General features: G+C 39.3%; 1 protein-coding gene across 1 annotated transcript; it reads left to right on the forward strand.

Annotated features, from left to right (window-relative positions):
* The first annotated feature begins 2,160 nt into the window (after window positions 1–2,160).
* Window positions 2,161–7,272, forward strand: LOC140874427 (uncharacterized). The gene is made up of 10 exons (XM_073277715.1): window positions 2,161–2,812; window positions 3,854–4,029; window positions 4,486–4,659; window positions 4,861–4,940; window positions 5,106–5,192; window positions 5,247–5,369; window positions 5,520–5,859; window positions 6,286–6,420; window positions 6,470–6,513; window positions 7,104–7,272. The coding sequence occupies exons 1-10, from the start codon at window positions 2,161–2,163 to the stop codon at window positions 7,270–7,272; spliced, it is 1,980 nt and encodes a 659-aa protein (XP_073133816.1).
* The last annotated feature ends 11,202 nt before the right edge of the window (window positions 7,273–18,474 follow it).

The following is an 18,474-nucleotide window of genomic DNA, read 5'->3' on the forward strand; positions in this document are numbered from 1 at the left end:
AGCATGTTTAATTCATTTATTTGCATAATACTCTTTCGGGTCTGTTTTGTAGGGAAACTTGGCAATATTTTGATTTTTGGTCACAGCATCAATCGCTCGAGCGAAGGGGTATTCTCGCTCGAGGGAGCTCGAGATTTTAAGTATTTTTTTTCCAGAGGAGTGCTTGCTCGAGCGAGAGGCAATGCCCGCTCGAGCGAGCTAGACGGGACACAAAAGATTTTGAGACAGAAGGTCGCTCGCTCGAGCGAGCGAGATGTTGAATTTTATCTTCCGGGCAGAAGACTGCTCCCTCGAGCGAGCACCCTATCTCGCTCGAGCGATCGACACGTACAGAGTTTTTTAAAAAGGAAATTCTTGCTCGGGAAGGATATTGTCTTTTGAAGACCCTTGGACATATAAATACCAATTTCATCATCAGAATAAGGGTTACACAACATATTGGAAGGCAAGAGGCGGCTATCATCACCATCTCAATAATTCTTCTTCTTTTCATTTTATTTTAGATTGATGTTTGGAATTAAAAATTGTTGTTCTTAAATTATGTCGAACTTTGAGTAGTTTTCTTTTTCGATCAAGGCCACGTGATTGAGCCAGATAATTTATGTATAAATCTCGTTTGTTTATTTGAGATTTTCAGACTTGATTTGAATTTATTGTTTATTGAATTCATATTTGTCTTGTGAATTTCCTGGCCAGTTATTTGCTTGCATGTTAATTGATTCCAATTCGATAGAGGAGGTTTTGATTTTGATCGCTTCAATAATCAACACAGTGTAAAACTGACTAGAAATAGAATTCGGTTTCATTATGCGGTTTAGGTGTTTACTGAATTTTCACAGTTATTCATGCATTAGAATTTGATTAGAATTACGAAAGATTGGTTCATCAATATTCGAATAGGTTCGATTGTTCTAGAAATAGTCCTTCGAACAAATTAGGAAAATTCCTGTGAATGAAAATTAAGTCTGATGTTTTAGATTGACTGCTTGTTAAATGAATTGTCTGGTACCTACGTGTGTCCTTGATCGAGTTTTTCCCAAATTTGATTTTAATCCAAAATTTTCCAGCTGAGTTTTTATTAATTTAATTTCAACTGCAATTTTTATTCATAGTTTAAAATCTGAAATCGTTATTTTTGATTAGTCTAGATTAAGCAGAAATAAGTATATTTTGGTAGTCATAATTATACAGTCCCTGTGGGTTCGACATCTGGACTTTTTCCATTATATTATAATTTGACCTGGTGCACTTGCCAGTTGATTTTTAATCACTCCAATTTAGCTGGTCATGTTTTTGGCACCGTTGTCGGGGACTATTTGATATCAAAATTTTTATTTCGCTTGAGATTAGACCTTATTTATCTTCTTAAATTATGACTATAATTTCTTGGTAAATTTCAGGTACCTTCTATCGTGTATGCATAGCATTCGATCTCGGAAATTATTACCACTAGATTTGGAGATCGAGCGCACGCTTAGCAGGATCCGAAAAGCCAAGAAATCTATCAATCTTGAACTAGATTCAGAATCAGAATCTGAAGTAGAGATGACAGACAACCGTACTGTTTGGGATATTATCCGTCCGCCAACTGAAGGCTATGGATCTAGCATAGTTCGCCTCGCTGTTGAGGCGAACAATTTTGAGTTGAAACCCTCTACTATTCAGCTGATTCAATTGCAAGCTAGATTTAGGGGTACATCTGTGGAAGACCCCTACGCTGATCTGGAGCGTTTTCTGTCGATCTGCGACACGTTCAAAGTGAATAGGGTAACATCTTATGCAGTGCGACTGTGGTTATTCCAATTCTCTCTGCAAGGAGAAGCTGCTGAGTGGCTAGATGATGTGCCTGCTGGATCTATCACTACCTGGAACCAACTTGTTCAGACTTTTCTGAAAAACTATTTTCCTCCCACGAAGATGGCAAAACTGTTCTCCGATATCATCTCATTCAGGTAGAAGGAAGCTGAATCTTTACATGCTGCTTGGACTCGATTCAAAAAGATGTTGAGAATGTGTCCTCAACATAATCTCACTCAGAGCCAGCAGACTCAAACTTTCTACAATGGGGCTGATAAATCTGTTCGATCCATGTTGGATGCCGCTGCTAACGGAAGCCTATTCAGGAAGACACCGGCAAAGGCATGGGAAATCATTGGAAATATGGCTGAAAGCAATATTGGATGGCCAGATGCTAAAAAGGAGAGAAAAGCTGGAGTTCTAGAAGTCGATGCACTAACAGCACTGAATGCCAAGATCGATGCACTTACTCATCAGATGGCAGTTATGCAGACATCTTCAGCCAATCAAGTGCAAGTCCAACAGCCTGACGAACAGCAAGTATTTGAGGTTGATGCTGCAAATTTTATGGGGAATCAAGGGAGACAGCAATACAACCCCTACAGCAATACTTACAATCCTGGCTGGAAGAACCATCCAAACTTCGCATGGAAAGCTGCAGACCCCACAGCCAATACATCAAAGCCAGTCGAGAAGAAGCCCTCCTTTGAAGAAATTATGATGAAATATGTAGCTGGTACTGAGACTCGACTACAGAATCAGGAGGCAATGTTGCAGAAGTTAGAAACACAGATGAGCCAGATAGCAACACAGTTGTCTAATAGGCCAGCAGGATCGTTTCCTAGCAATACTGAGAGGAATCCCAATGATGTCATTGCTATTCTGGCGGTGGCTATATCGCAAGCAGAAATTGTGGAGAAAAATACTGAGGATGAGGAAGCAAGCGAGCCAAGCAAGGAAAAAGGGCTGGAGGAAGCGCCAAACCAGTCAGACTCGACACCTACGGGCAATAAAGGTAAGTCCTCTCACCCAATTATTAATGAAAATATTGATTTGAGTAAACTTCCCTTCCCCCAAAGAGCAAAGCAACTGCAATTGGATAATCTATTTGCAAAATTCTTGGAGATTTTCAAAAAGCTTCATATTAATATTCCCTTTGCAGACACTTTGGCTTAAATGCCCAGTTATGCAAAATTTTTGAAAGATATTTTGTCTAACAAAAGAAAACTTGTGGATTTTGAAACTGTGAAGTTGTCGAAGGAATGTTCTGCTATTTTACAAAATAAACTCCCTCTGAAACTTAAGGATCCCAGTAGCTTTTCAATTCCATGCACTATTGGAAAATCATTTTTTAATAAGGCTTTATGTGATCTAGGTGCAAGTATTAATCTTATGCCTTATTCATGTTTTGAAAAGCTAGGAATTGGTGAAGTTAAGCCAACTACTATCTCCCTGCAATTAGCTGATAGATCTATAAAATATCCAAGGGGGATTTTAGAGGATGTGTTAGTTAAGGTTGATAAGTTTATATTTCCAGTGGATTTTGTTGTGCTTGATATAGAAGAGGATCGTGAGATACCTCTTATTTTGGGTAGACCATTCTTAGCCATTGGAAAAGCTTTGATTGATGTGCATAAGGGAGATTTGATATTGCGTATGAATGATGAGAAAGTGATATTTAATGTTTTTCAGGGCATTCGATATCCTGCAGACAATTCTGATTGTTTCAGAATTGATATTACTAATGATTTGGTTGAGTGTTCTCTGCAGGAACAGTTGTCTATGGATCCATTAGAAATATGTTTCACAGGTACAACTGATGAAGAGCATGTTAGTGAGGAGGTTCATGAAGTTGCACAATATTTGAATTGGAGTCTACCCTTCGACAGACTCATCAATACCAAGATGAGGGAGCTTAACCATATTCCAAAACCACTGAAGCCATCAACCGAGGAGCCCCATACTCTTGAACTTAAACCACTCCCTCCTCATTTGAAATATTTTTATTTATTACAGAATGATAAACTGCCAGTAATCTGTTCATCTTCTTTGACAGGTTGTGAGGAGGAAAAGCTGTTGCGGGTGATTCGAGAGCACATAAGAGCCATAGGATGGAGTTTGGCAGATATCAAGGGGATTAGTCCAATCATGTGCATGCACAAAATATTGATGGAAGCGGAGCACAAGACATATACTCAATCACAGAGGCGACTCAACCCGACGATGCAAGAGGTAGTGAAAAAGGAGGTAATCAAGCTCCTTGATGCAGGTATTATCTATCCTATATCTGATAGTGAATGGGCGAGTCCAATTCAAGTAGTGCCTAAAAAGGGAGGGATGACTGTAATTGAAAATGCAAATAATGAATTGATCCCTACTAGAACTGTTACGGGGTGGCGGGTTTGTATTGATTATAGGAAACTTAATGATGCCACCCATAAGGATCACTTCCCCCTTCCCTTTATTGATCAGATGGTTGAGAGACTTGCTGGGCATGCGTTTTATTGTTTTTTGGACGGTTATTCCGGATATATGCAAATTCCTATAGCACCTGAGGACCAACATAAAACCACTTTTACTTGTCCTTATGGTACTTTTGCTTATAAACGAATGCCGTTCGGTCTTTGTAATGCCCCTGCCACTTTTCAGCGGTGTATGATGGCTATCTTTCATGATATGGTTGAAAAGTTTATAGAAGTGTTTATAGATGATTTTTCTGTGGTTGGATCATCGTTTGATGCATGTTTATTAAATCTGAAAAAGGTGTTGCAGAGATGTGAGGAGAGAAATCTTGTGTTGAATTGGGAAAAATGCCTGTTCATGGTGAAAGAGGGCATTGTTTTAGGACATAAGATGTCTGAGGTAGGTGTGGAGGTGGACAGAGCAAAACTTGAAGTAATTGAAAAACTTCCACCTCCCACGAATTTGAAAGGAATTCGACGTTTTCTTGGGCATGCGGGTTTCTATAGGAGATTTAATAAGGATTTTTCTTCTATTGCTAAACCCCTTACTAATCTGTTAATCAAAGAGGTGCCTTTTAATTTTTCTGCTGAGTGCTTGCAGGCCTTTCAGATTTTAAAGCAGAAATTAACAACGGCACCAGTGATAGTAGCGCCTGATTGGAATCTGTCGTTTGAGTTGATGTGTGACGCCAGTGACACTACATTGGGAGCCGTGCTTGGACAAAAGAGGGACAAAGTACTTCATGTGATTTACTACGCCAGTATCACCCTGTCAGCCGCCCAACTGAATTATGCAACCACTGAAAAAGAACTTCTCGAAGTCGTGTTTGCCTTGGATAAATTCAGGTCTTATTTGGTGGGAATCAAAGTCATAGTTCACACGGATCACTCGGAATTGAAGTATTTGATGAGCAAGAAGGATGCTAAACCCAGGTTAATTCGTTGGGTTTTATTGTTGCAAGAGTTTGATTTGAAAATTGTTGACAGGATGGGCGCGGAGAATCAAGTTGCAGACCACCTTTCACGCTTGGAAAATCAAGGAGCTGAAACGCAAATAATTCATGATGATTTTCCAGATGAGCATTTGTTTGAGGTAACAAAATTACCATGGTATGCAGACATAGTAAATTACCTCTCAAGTAAGTTTCTTCCCTCGCATTTAACTTATCAACAGAAAAAGAAATTTTTCTCTGAGTTGAAATATTTTTTGTGGGAAGAACCTTTTCTGTTTAAGATATGTGCAGATGGTATAATTCGTAGGTGTATTCCAGCGGAGGAGGTAAGTCATATACTCTCACACTGTCACACAGGTCCGACTGGAGGTCACTTCGACGCAGGTCGTACCGTCGCTAAAGTACTTCAGTCGGGATTTTATTGGACTTCATTATTTAAGGATGCATATACTTATGTGCTTGCTTGTGATGCTTGTCAAAAAGTTGGTAATATTTCTAGGAGACACGAGATGCCCCTAAATAATATTCTTGTTTGTGAAGTTTTTGATCTATGGGGTATATATTTCATGGGACCGTTTCCTGTGTCTGAAGGGAACAAATATATTTTGGTTGCGGTCGATTATGTGTCTAAATGGGTTGAAGCACTGGCATGTAGGACGAATGACTCTAGGGTGGTTGTGAAATTTTTGAAAAAATTCATATTTTCTAGATATGGTTCCCCTAGAGCCATAATTAGTGATGGAGGAACCCACTTTTGCAATCAACAATTTGATAAGCTTTTGACAAAGTATGGGGTCACTCACAAGGTGGCAACACCTTATCACCCCCAGACTAGTGGGCAAGTTGAGATTTCTAATAGGGAGTTGAAAAGAATTTTGGAAAAAACTGTGAATTCAAAAAGGAAAGAGTGGTCGAATAAATTAGATGATGCATTATGGGCCTATCGAACTACTTTTAAAACACCTATAGGAACTTCTCCCTTTAGGTTGTTATATGGCAAAGCATGTCATCTTCCTGTTGAACTTGAGTATAAAGCACTATGGGCTACTAAATTTTTGAATTTTGATGTGCAGGCTACAGGTGAAGAACGTTTTCTACAGTTGAATGAACTTGAAGAGCTTAGGTTGGATGCTTATGAAAATGCCAGAATTTACAAAGAGAATACCAAGAAATGGCATGATCAGCGCATTGTCTCACGTGAGTTCGAGGTAGGCCAAACTGCTTTATTATGTAACTCACGTTTGAAGCTCATTCCAGGAAAGCTACGTTCGAGATGGTCAGGACCATTCACTATCAAGCAAGTAATGCCTTATGGTACGGTAGAAATTTATAGTCCTACCACAGGAACATTCAAAGTTAACGGGAAAAGGATAAAAGTTTATCGAGGTGGTGTGTGGATCAAACACAGACCACCATCGACTTGACAGACCCGAAAAATTAAAAAGGGAGGTACAGTCGGGCTATAGACTATAAATTTAGCGCTGTCTGGGAGGCAACCCAGTATTCTTTTCCCTTATCTTTTTGGTTTTGGTCATTTTTTGCAATTAAGTTAATTTGTGAAGTTTTTGTGTCCTTTTCGAAAATTTTTGAAAAACAAAAATAATTTTTTTTTTCCTTTCTCTCGCTCGAGCGAGCATCTCATCTCGCTCGAGCGAAAGCCTCTCTGTTTAAGGACGTATTTTGCTTACTTTGGGCTCGCTCGAGCGAGAGCCCTATCTCGCTCAAGCGAGAAGCATTCTGGCCCCGACATTATTTTGGGCTCGCTCGAGCGAGCGGGTCTCTTGCGGAATAAATCGGGACGGCCTGTTATTCTCTCTCTCACTTCATCTCTACAATTTCTGAGAACCCTAAAGCCCCAAATTGCTCCTAATTTGATCTCATAAAATTGCAGGCTAAATTCATCACCTCTCGCCGAAAGTTCGTTCTCCTCCGCGCCGGACGTCTCCTTCGCGCCGCCCTCTGTTATCCAGTCAGTTTTCTCTCCTCTGTTCTTCTTCACGCCGGAAGTTCGTTTGCCGCCTCTCCACCGATTCCGCCACATCTTGCCGGAAGTTTCTTAGTCTGTTTTCAATTTGATGGGTCCTAAAAGAGCACGATTGGATGGCGCCTCTACATCCCAGCGAGCTCCGGCGTCTTCATCTTCCTCGGGCATCGCCGAAAAATTTGTTAATGTCGCTGCAAAAGAAAGGTACGACCGGGATAAACTGAATCGCACCCCTATTCCTGAGAGGGGTGTCGAATTAACTCATAGGGACAGTGGTGTTGCGATCGATATACTGAATAGGAATTGGGAATTTTTTTGCCAACAACCAAAGGAGGCGGTTGTGCCTTTAGTTAGAGAGTTTTATGCTAATGCTGCTGAAAGAGAGGATGGTAAAGCCTATGTTAGAGGGAAAATAGTTTCTTTTGATGAACATGCCTTTAATGATTTACTTCAAACTCCTATTTTTTATGATAGTTTCTATCAGAGTTTGAAGGTCGACCCCGAATATAAGGAAATTCTGGAGCAATTGTGCTATGAAGGGGCGGATTGGCATGACTCGGTTGCATTTTTACATTTTCCTGAAAAATATTTGTTGTTGGATGAGGCCACTTGGTTCGCATTTGCTGCCAAACGTTTGATGCCTATATCTCATACGAGCAGTGTGAACATGGCGACTGCCATTATGTTGTATGCCTTGAGTTTGGAGTGCCCGATCAATGTCGGTCAGCTTATTCATAGTGAAATTCGTCGCTCCATCTATACGTCATCTTCCTTGGGCCTTTTCTTTACAAGCATTATTTCCGAGTTATGCCTGCAGGCTGGGGTCCAAGTTCGAGCCGACGAGGAATGGCAGCAGCCACGACAACCCGTTGACGCTGCAGTTGTTGCGATGAAGAAAGCGAAGAGGAAGAAGGACTTTCCTCGGGCAGGACACGCGAGTTCTAGTTCTGTTCCTGCACCTCCACCACGACATCCCCGTCGTAGACCATTTCCGGAGGCCATTCATGAGCTCACTGCTTTCGCTCATGTTCAAAATGATTTTATGGCAGCTGCGACCGCAAATTTTCAGAGGATGGATGCTCTTCTCTATGGCATTACTACACATTTGAGGCTTGACACCACGTCTATTCCTGATGCTGTGCCATACCCGCCTCCGTTCCATTTTCAGTACGCTACTCCGGACCCATCATTTCAGGATCCACCATTCCAGCACCTGCCTGCACCACAGGATGCTTCTGTTCCACAGCCTCCTCCAGAACATGAGGAGGATCCCGATCCTTTTGCATCGTAGTAGACGAGGGGAGTTCCTTTTTATGTTTTGTGCATTGTGTTTTCAGTTTTGTCCTTTGCATTTGTTTGTGTGTTTGTCTGCATTTCTGAGGCATTGAGGGCAATGATTTAGATAATTATGGGGGTGTTTAGTTTAGTGTTACGTGTTCATTTCTTTTGCATTCATCTTGTTTGTTAGTTGCATCGAGTTCGTATTCATCGCATGTCATTGTGTGTTTTTTTGTGTTGAGTCAAGAAAAAATTGGATAGCATGGCCAATGATGAGAGCTTTGTTTTGAAACTGTAATCCATGACCGTTTGCCTGTCTGACCAATTTGAACTGGTGAAGCCAATTAGATGAATGATCTCTGATATACTCTGTGACTTGTGCTAGAATCTGAGTTTGAAAAGTGCAAACATAGAGATGATTGAGGCGTTGTTGGGATTTTTTGGCCTAATTTTCTTTGAATTAATTATCTCTAGTTGCCCTTTTGAGCCTACACTTATATGAGTACATGAGGTACATTTTCACTATTTGTTGATGATCATCGTTCACTGTTGATGATTGTTTGTTTCTGCACTGATTGAATTTGTATGAGTTGATGGTGAATTGAAACGTGTCTAGAACTAGTTTGAACACTCTTCGAGGCGCAATACGGGCAAAACTGTGATTAGGGATGATTTAGGTAATTTTTCTGTGAATCGTTTGAGCCTTTCAAGCTACCCATTGATACATTCTATCTCTATTACCTTATTTGAGCTTTAATGAAATCGAATGGCATGCGTGAAAACGTGTGGTAAACCCCCATTCGTCATCTTTTCACGGACCTACATTCACTACCAGTTACTAGCTTAAACACTAATTCCCACCTTAAAAGGAGTAAATTGAATGTGTAAATGGTATATCCTCCTGCGTTTGAATTTGAAGAGTGGAATGATGTGAAAAATCAAATAGAGAAAAAAAAAGAAGAAAATTGATAGCATGGGTTCAAAAGGGAAATCTGAAAATATGTGAATCAATGGTTTGATGAGATGATTTGAAATGAAACAAGAAAAAGGAGGTGAATAATAATGGTGTAGTCATAATTTACTCCTTGTTTTGAACTATTATCCTTCATTTGTAGCCATAAGCCTGGCCTAACATTACAAGCTTATTAAGTCCTCTTGACCGAGTCACAGTTGCCCAATATACTAGTGGAGAAGAGTTGTGAGAATTTAGCATATGGACTGTTGATAGACACTGTTGATGAGTATGAATGTTAATCAATACACGCACGCACTATTTTTCTTTGTATTAAACTGATTGCGAGTGTGTTCATATCATCTGTTTGAGCCCCTTGTTACCTTAAAAGTCCTCATGATGTATGAATGTGTGGATTGGATTTGGATGAAGGTACTTTGAAACATGAGTTGAAGAGATTATAAGTTTATGCGGTGAACTAGTTTATTTATAAACTTTTACGTGTTTGTAGGCTTGATGTGATTGGATTGGATTTGAATTGTTTTTGAAAAAAAATTTATTGCTGAGGACATTGCTCCATAGTATTTCTTGATTCTTGTTTGTGTGTTTGTTTAGTCTTGCTCGAAGGCGAGCAAGGTTTAAGTATGAGGGAGTTGTTAACTGTGTTTCATATGCATATTTTTTGTGTTAGTTTTGCATGCATTCATATGTTTTCGTTGTTGTTTTATTTAGTTTTAGCATGTTTAATTCATTTATTTGCATAATACTCTTCCGGGTCTGTTTTGTAGGAAAACTTGGCAATATTTTGATTTTTGGACAGAGCATCACTCGCTCGAGCGAAGGGGAATTCTCGCTCGAGCGAGCTCGAGATTGTAAGTTTTTTTTCCAGAGGAGTGCTCGCTCGAGCGAGAGGCAATGCCCGCTCGAGCGAGCTAGACGGGACACAAAAGATTTCGAGACAGAAGGTCGCTCGCTCGAGCGAGAGGCTATGCTCGTTCGAGCGAGTGAGATGTTGAATTTTATCTTTCGGGCAGAAGACTGCTCACTCGAGCGAGCACCCTATCTCACTCGAGCGAGCAACGCGTACAGATTTTTTTAAAAAGGAAATTCTTGCTCGGGAAGGATATCGTCTTTTGAAGACCCTTGGACATATAAATACCAATTTCATCATCAGAATAAGGGTTACACAACATATTGGAAGGCAAGAGGCGGCTATCATCACCATCTCAATTCTTCTTCTTCTTTTCATATTATTTTAGATTGATGTTTGGAATTAAAAAAATGTTGTTCTTAAATTATGTCGAACTTTGAGTAGTTTTCTTTTTCGATCAAGGCCACGTGATTGGGCCAGATAATTTATGTATAGAACTCGTTTGTTTATTTGAGATTTTCAGACTTGATTTGAATTTATTATTTATTGAATTCATATTTGTCTTGTGAATTTCCAGGCCAGTTATTTTCTTGCATGTTAATTGATTCCAATTCGACAGAGGAGGTTTTGATTTTGATCGCTTCAATAATCAACACAGTGTAAAACTGACTAGAAATAGAATTCGGTTTCATTACGCGGTTTAGGTGTTTACCAAATTTTCACAGTTATTCATGCATTCGAATTTGATTAGAATTACGAAAGATTGGTTCATCAATATTCGAATAGGTTCGATTGTTCTAGAAATAGTCCTTCGAACAAATTAGGAAAATTCATGTGAATGAAAATTAAGTCTGATGTTTTAGATTGACTGCTTGTTAAATGAATTGTCTGGTACCTATGTGTGTCCTTGATCGAGTTTTTCCCAAATTTGATTTTAATCCAAAATTTTCCAGCTGAGTTTTTATTAATTTAATTTCAACTGCAATTTTTATTCATAGTTTAAAATCTGAAATCGTTATTTTTGATTAGTCTAGATTAAGAAGAAATAAGTATATTTTGGTAGTCATAATTATACAGTCCCTGTGGGTTCGACATCTGGACCTTTGTCCATTATATTATAATTTGACCTGGTGCGCTTGCCAGTTGATTTTTAATCACACCGATTTAGCCGGTCAATAACCAATAAGATTAAAACTTGAATCCTTTGGATACCATAATCCAACATTCTGAGTTAATTTAAGATATTTTAGAATCCTTTTGGCAGCAATGTAGTGAGATTGCTTCGGATTGGATTGAAATCTTGCACACAGACTGACTGAGAACATAATATCCGGTCTGCTTGCTGTCAGATAAAGTAATGAACCTATAAGTCCCCTGAATAGAGTTTGATCTACTGAAGGTACAGCTTCATCTTTATCCAATTTGATTGAAGAACTCATTGGAGTACTAGCATCAGAACAATTCTCCATTCCAAATTTCTTTAGAAGTTCCTTTGTGTATTTAACCTGATTTATGAATATTCCTATATCCATCTGTCTGACTTGTAATCCTAGGAAGAATGTCAATTCTCCCATCATACTCATCTCAAATTTTTCCTACATCATCTTAGAGAATTTCTTGCATAATTTGGGGTTAGATGACCCAAATATGATATCATCAACATATATTTGAACTAATAAAGTATGATCGCCTTTGAAAAATTTAAAAAGAGTTTTATCTACAGAACCAATAGTAAAGCCATGATCATTAAAAAAAAGAGAAAGAGTATCATACCAAGCTCGTGGAGCTTGTTTCAACCCATAAAGAGCTTTATCCAGTTTGAACACATGATCTAGATAAGTTTGACTTTTGAATCCTGGGGGTTGTTCAACAAACACTTCTTCTTGAAGAAAACCATTAAGAAATACACTTTTAACATCCATCTGCAATACTTTAAAGTCCTTGAAAGCAACATAGGCAAGAAACATTCTAATAGATTCATGTCTAGCTACAGGCGAAAAGGTTTCATCAAAATCAATGTCTTCTACAGTACCACTTTCATTTAGTTTATTTTTAAATACTCATCTAGTTCCTATTATAGATTTATCTGAGGGCCTAGAAACTAAATGCTAGACAGAGTTTCTTTCAAATTGGTTCAATTCATCTTGCATAGCTTCTACCCAGTTACTATCAAGAAGAGCTTCTTCTATTTTCTTAGGTTCTATATGAGAAATAAAAGCAGCATGCATGAATTCATTAATCATCTGACCTCTGGTTATCAAAGGTGCAAATGGATTACCTATTACCAAATTTGGTGGATGATTCTTGGACCATCTGTAATATGCGCCAAGGTGATCTGTGTATAATTGTTGATCTTGATCATCATGAATTTCAACATGATCTCTGTTTGTTGGGATCTCATTATCAACTGGTGGTTCTTCTGGTCTCTGTTCTTCAACCTGATCTGGCTCGCATTGAATTTATCTAGTCTGTATGATCTGGATCTCTTCTTTATCTTCTGTGTCAAGCTTTGAATCTTCTATTATGTTACTAAGATTATTTAATCTTGGAGATTCATTAGTGACAGATATTTAATAAAAAAAATGTGAACTGATTCTTCAACTGTTAGGGATTTAGTATTAAACGCTTTATAAGCTTTACTAACAGATGAGTAACCAAGAAATAAACCAGCATCTGATCTGACATCGAGTGCAGTCAGATGAGTCTTACCATTGTTGTGTATCAAACATTTACAGCCAAACACTTTGAAATATGATATCACTGGAACTTTACCATACCATATGTCATAAGGTGTTTTTCCGACTTTCTTATTAATCATTGATCTGTTCTGAGTGTAACAAGCTGTGTTTACAGCTTCTTCCCAAAACTTTTGTGAAATACCTGAATCAGCAATCATTGTTCTAGCAGCTTCCTTTAGAGTTCTATTCCTCCTTTCTGCAACACCATTTTGTTGTGGCGTTCTAGCTGCGGAATACTCATGCTTGATTCCATGATTTTCAAGATAAGTAGACAGAGTTTGATTTGTAAACTCGGTTCCTCTGTCACTTCTAATTTTATCAATCGGTTGAGATTTCTCATTTTGAAGTCTTAAAAGATGTTTAATCAATTGGGTGGCAGTTTGATATTTAGATTTTAAAAATATCACCCAAGTAAATCTCGAGAAATCATCAACAATAACTAGGGTGTACTTCATTCCCCCTAAGCTCGTTACTGGTATAGGACCGAAAAGATCCATGTGCAATAGTTCTAAGCTTTTGGAAGAAGATTTACATCCTTTGTTTTTAAAATTTGATCTGATCTGCTTACCCAGTTGGCAGGCAGAACACACCTTATCTATTGAAAACTCGATTTTAGGCAGACCTGTAACCAATTCATGTTTACTCGGATTTGCTAACGCTTTGAAGTTCAAGTGATTAAGTCTTTTGTGCCATAACCAATTTTGGTTCATCTTTGTTGCCACCAGACAGACTGAAGTGAGTGGTTGATCCGACCAATTTACTTTATAAGTATTTTCACTTCTTTCACCTGTCATAATGGTTAGTCCTGATTGATCTTTTACAATGCAAGTGTGCTTTTGGAATTCTACACAGTAGTCATAGTCACACAACTGACTAATACTAATCAGATTATATTTTAAATTCTCTACAAGTAATACATCTTTAATGCGAATATTTTCATGGATAAGCTTACCCTTACCCATGGTTGTACCTTTAGAGTTATCTCCGAAAGTAATCTTAGGTCCTGATCTTGGAATGTAGTAAGATAAAATTCTTCTGTCTCCTGTCATATGCCTTGAGCATCCACTATCCATGTACCAGACTGCTTGCTTAATGAGTTCGTTTTTGTTTATCTGCAAAAATACAGTAAAATAACTTTGGTCCTCATTCCTACTTGGGTCCACGCTGGATTAATCCCTTTGGAATGGTGTATGCCATCCATGTTGTTACTGCTGTCAAGATTTTCTATAAGCAGCACATCACCTTATTTGTTTCCTTTATTGTTGTCATCACAACACAAGTAATTATTAATTATTTATCTAGGATTCATTTTTATGAATTACTAGCTAGGTAGGTAGTACTTTATGTTTAATTTCATTTGTGAATATGTAGTGACCCTGCATAGAATCACCTACTAACTGGCAACTAAAAGCATGCATTAAACTTAATACAACAAAATACTTAACAGAGTAAAACGTGCGGAAACATAATCCATAATTTACATATCAGTTTAGTAAATTATCCAGGCTTAATACTGTAGTGGTACAACCAAATCGAAAACTTAAATAGTAAACATTATACAGCTATATCGAATCCTGCTGTATAATAAAATCCTCAAGGCTCCTGCTCCCTAGTCCTGCCTTGAACTACCAGCTCCGTCCATCCTGCGACCTGCCCCATGGAATAGGGTGTCCAAGATAATAACTAGGACGTGAGCGCTAACGCCCAGTACATATACATGAGTAAACATATGTATATAATTCATGCAACATGATGACTGGTACAGGGTCATCTGAAAAATCATGCTCAGAACCGGCGCCATATGAGTGCTGCTACCGCACGGATCAACCTCTGGGTACAACCACACTCGTCTAGTACACCAGAGTAGACAGACATAAATGCCCCCGCCGTCGCAGTACTCTCAGTGACAGACTATCGAGTATAGAGTTGAGCGGCTCTATAATCAGGTATAACAAGGAATAGGCTCAACGTGTATATGCACATGACATATGAGTATAGAAAACGGTAAATCATACATCATGCCATATAATAATGCCAAATAAATGCAACATATAAACATGTATACTCGCTGGCAAACTCAGTCAATGTGTACGTACCTCTAGGCTAGTTCAAGTAAAGTAGATCCTAGGTTCCAAGCCTATATTCAAAAGTTTACCGTATCACTACACAAGTTCTATAAGCCTTAACTAAGCTAATAAGTACTCCCAAAACTTAAATCGATTCCCGGACCATACCTTCGTCCGAAGTAAGCCCTTTGAAGACGCTAGTTCCGGATGACTATAACCACAACTTGGTTATTCCAGAACTTCGATTATAACCGATAGGGCCCTCAAGTGTATATCTCACACTATATAACTGAAGAAGGAAACTCGGGAATTCGTAATTGAAAATGAACTCTGAACGGCCCTATTTATAGCCAAATTTCTCGGCCAGGATCAGAACTTCCGATTTCGGAATCGGAGCTTCCGATCCAGCTCATTGCGTGCATGTCTGCCACGCCAGGATCGGAACTTCCGATCTACGATCGGAGCTTCCGATCTGCTCTATGATCGACACTTGTCAAAACTCGCGACTGAGTCATCGATCATTTCTGGCAGCTGGGGATCGGAACTTCCGTTCCAGGATCGGAGCTTCCGTTCCGATCGGAGCTTACTATCCAGGATCGGAGCTTACTATCCGGCCCAAAATTAAAAAGCCCAAATTTTACTTCTGAAGTCCAATAACACTCTGAAATTGGTTAAATACCAACCCTTAATCATGTTTAACATATTATTATCTTAAAATGGTATCTGGGTTACTACATTTTCCCCACCTTTAGATATTTCGTCCGCGAAATAACATCTAAAGACAATAAAGATAACAATATGAAACATCAAACTATGGCTTATTACAACAACTGTAAGTACATCTTACATGGTAATCAAAAATACAAAGCAAACAACTCAGGATATTCTGCTCGCATACGACTCTCAGTTTCCCAAGTTGCTTCTTCAACGCCTCGGCGCTGCCACTGTACCATCACAAGTGGTATAGTCTTGTTCCGAAGAACTTTCTCCTTCCTATCTAGGATACAGATTGGTCGTTCAACAAAAGACAGATCTGGCTCTAGCTGAATATCAGTAGACTGAATCACATGAGATTCATCAGCTATGTACTGTCGAAGCAACGACACATGAAAAACATTGTGTATACTGGAAAGAGATGGCGGTAAAGCCAAACGATAAGCAACATCTCCGATCTTCTCCAGTATCTGGAAAGGCCCAATGTAACGAGGAGACAACTTGCCTTTCACACCGAATCTCATCACCTTCCTGAAAGGTGATACTCGCAGAAAAACATATTTACCAGGCTCAAACTGAAGTGGCCTGCGGTGAATATTCGCATAACTGGCTTGTCTATCTTGAGCAACTTTGATCCTATGCTTGATCAAATCTACCTTGTCTACAATCTGCTGCACCAATTCAGGACCCTCGACTTGCCGTTCCCCGACTTCATCCCAGAATAACGGAGTACGACACCATCGACCATACAATGCCTCGAAAGGTGCCATATCAATACTACGATGATAACTGTTATTGTAGGCAAATTCAATCAAAGGTAACTGATCCTGCCAAGATAAGCCAAAATCCATGACAGAAGAACATAGCATATCCTCCAGCGTACGAATAGTGTGCTCTGACTGCCCGTCAGTCTCCGGATGATACGCCGTGCTCAAAATTAGAGTGGTACCCAACGCCTGCTGAAAACTACCCCAATAACGTGAAGTAAATCGCGGATCTCTATCACTAATGATACTCACTGGAATCCCATGTAATCGCACAATCTCCTGAATATATAAGCGTGCCATGCGATCATAAGAATACTCTCGGTTATAAGGAATGAAATGTGCTGATTTTGTCAAACGGTCAACGATAACCCAGATAGCATCACACTGACGTGAAATCATAGGCAAGTGGGTAACAAAATCCACAGTCACGTGCTCCCACTTCCATTCGGGAATCTCAAGATTCTACAGTAATCCACCTGGTCGTCGATGTTCAGCCTTGACCTGTTGACAAACCAAACATCTCAAAACAAATTGATACACACTTCGCTTCATCCCCTTCCACCAGAATCTAGTTCGCAAGTCCTTATACATTTTCATACTTCCAGGATGAACTGATAATCGACTCCTGTGAGCTTGAGATAGAATATCATTCCTGAGCTCTGCAACATTAGGTACAACCACTCTATTGGATAGGCACAATAAACCATCTGCTTGAAAATGGAATCCAGATGTATTAACTCCATTGGCTAGACGTGCCAATCGCTGAGTCTTAACATCAGATATCTGAGCATCTCTGATCCGAGAATACAATGCTGGCTCAGATAGAATAGTATACAAACGAATCCCATTCCTCCCTTTCTTGTGCTTGAGCGTAAAACTCAATGAACAGCACTCTTGAATCATATGAGATATTTCATTAGTCTGAAGTGCAGACAGTCTCACCTGCCGACTCAAGGCATCAGCAGTAAGATTAGCAGAACCTGGATGATATTTGATTTCACAATCATAATCCTTCAGGAGATCCATCCAGCGTCTCTGTCGCATATTCAACTCTGCCTGAGTGAATAAATACTTCAAACTCTTGTGATCCGTAAATATCTCAAATTTCTCGCCATAAAGATAATGTCTCCAAATCTTGAGCGCAAATACAATGGCGGCTAACTCAAGATCATGCACTGGATAATTACTCTCATGCGACTTCAACTGTCGAGAAGCATAGGCAATAACATGTCCATGTTGTGTCAAAACACATCCTAACCCCTGACCAGAGGCATCAGTATAGACAACATAACCTCCTGATCCAGAAGGTAGAGCTAGAACAGGTGCAGTAGTAAGACGTCTACGCAGCTCGTGAAATGACTCCTCACATTTCGAGGACCAAATAAAGGCAACATCTTTTCGTGTAAGCTGAGTCAAAGGCCTTGCCAACTGTGCAAAATTCTCGATGAACCGACGGTAATATCCAGCTAGACCCAAGAAACTACGAATCTCAGCAACCGTCGTCGGTCGAGACCAGTTTAGCACTGCCTCTATCTTACTAGGATCAACAGATATCCCTTCATTAGAAATCACATGACCGAGAAATACTACCCGATCAAGCCAGAATTCACACTTGCTCAATTTCGCATATAGCTGCTTATCTCGTAACGTCTGTAGAACAATCCTCAAATGTTGTGCATGCTCATCCTTGTCATGAGAATAAACAAGAATATCATCTATGAAGACGATGACAAATCTATCCAGATAATCTCGAAATACCTGATTCATCAGATTCATAAAGACTGCCGGTGCATTCGTTAAACCGAATGGCATCACCAGAAACTCATAATGCCCGTATCTGGTCCTGAAAGCAGTCGTAGATATATCTGAGTCTCGTACCCGCATCTGATGGT

The sequence above is a fragment of the Henckelia pumila genome, chromosome 1, assembly GCF_033568475.1.
Source record: "Henckelia pumila isolate YLH828 chromosome 1, ASM3356847v2, whole genome shotgun sequence".
Taxonomy (NCBI): Eukaryota; Viridiplantae; Streptophyta; class Magnoliopsida; order Lamiales; family Gesneriaceae; genus Henckelia; species Henckelia pumila.

Bases quoted from the DNA above. Each gene is read 5' to 3' on its own strand.
- LOC140874427 (XM_073277715.1), top strand. From the start codon at position 2,161: ATGGCTGAAAGCAATATTGGATGGCCAGATGCTAAAAAGGAGAGAAAA. The intron at 4,941-5,105 runs GTGTGACGCCAG...GGATAAATTCAG, and splicing joins AATCTGTCGTTTGAGTTGAT to GTCTTATTTGGTGGGAATCA. The intron at 5,370-5,519 runs GTATGCAGACAT...TATAATTCGTAG, and splicing joins GAGGTAACAAAATTACCATG to GTGTATTCCAGCGGAGGAGG.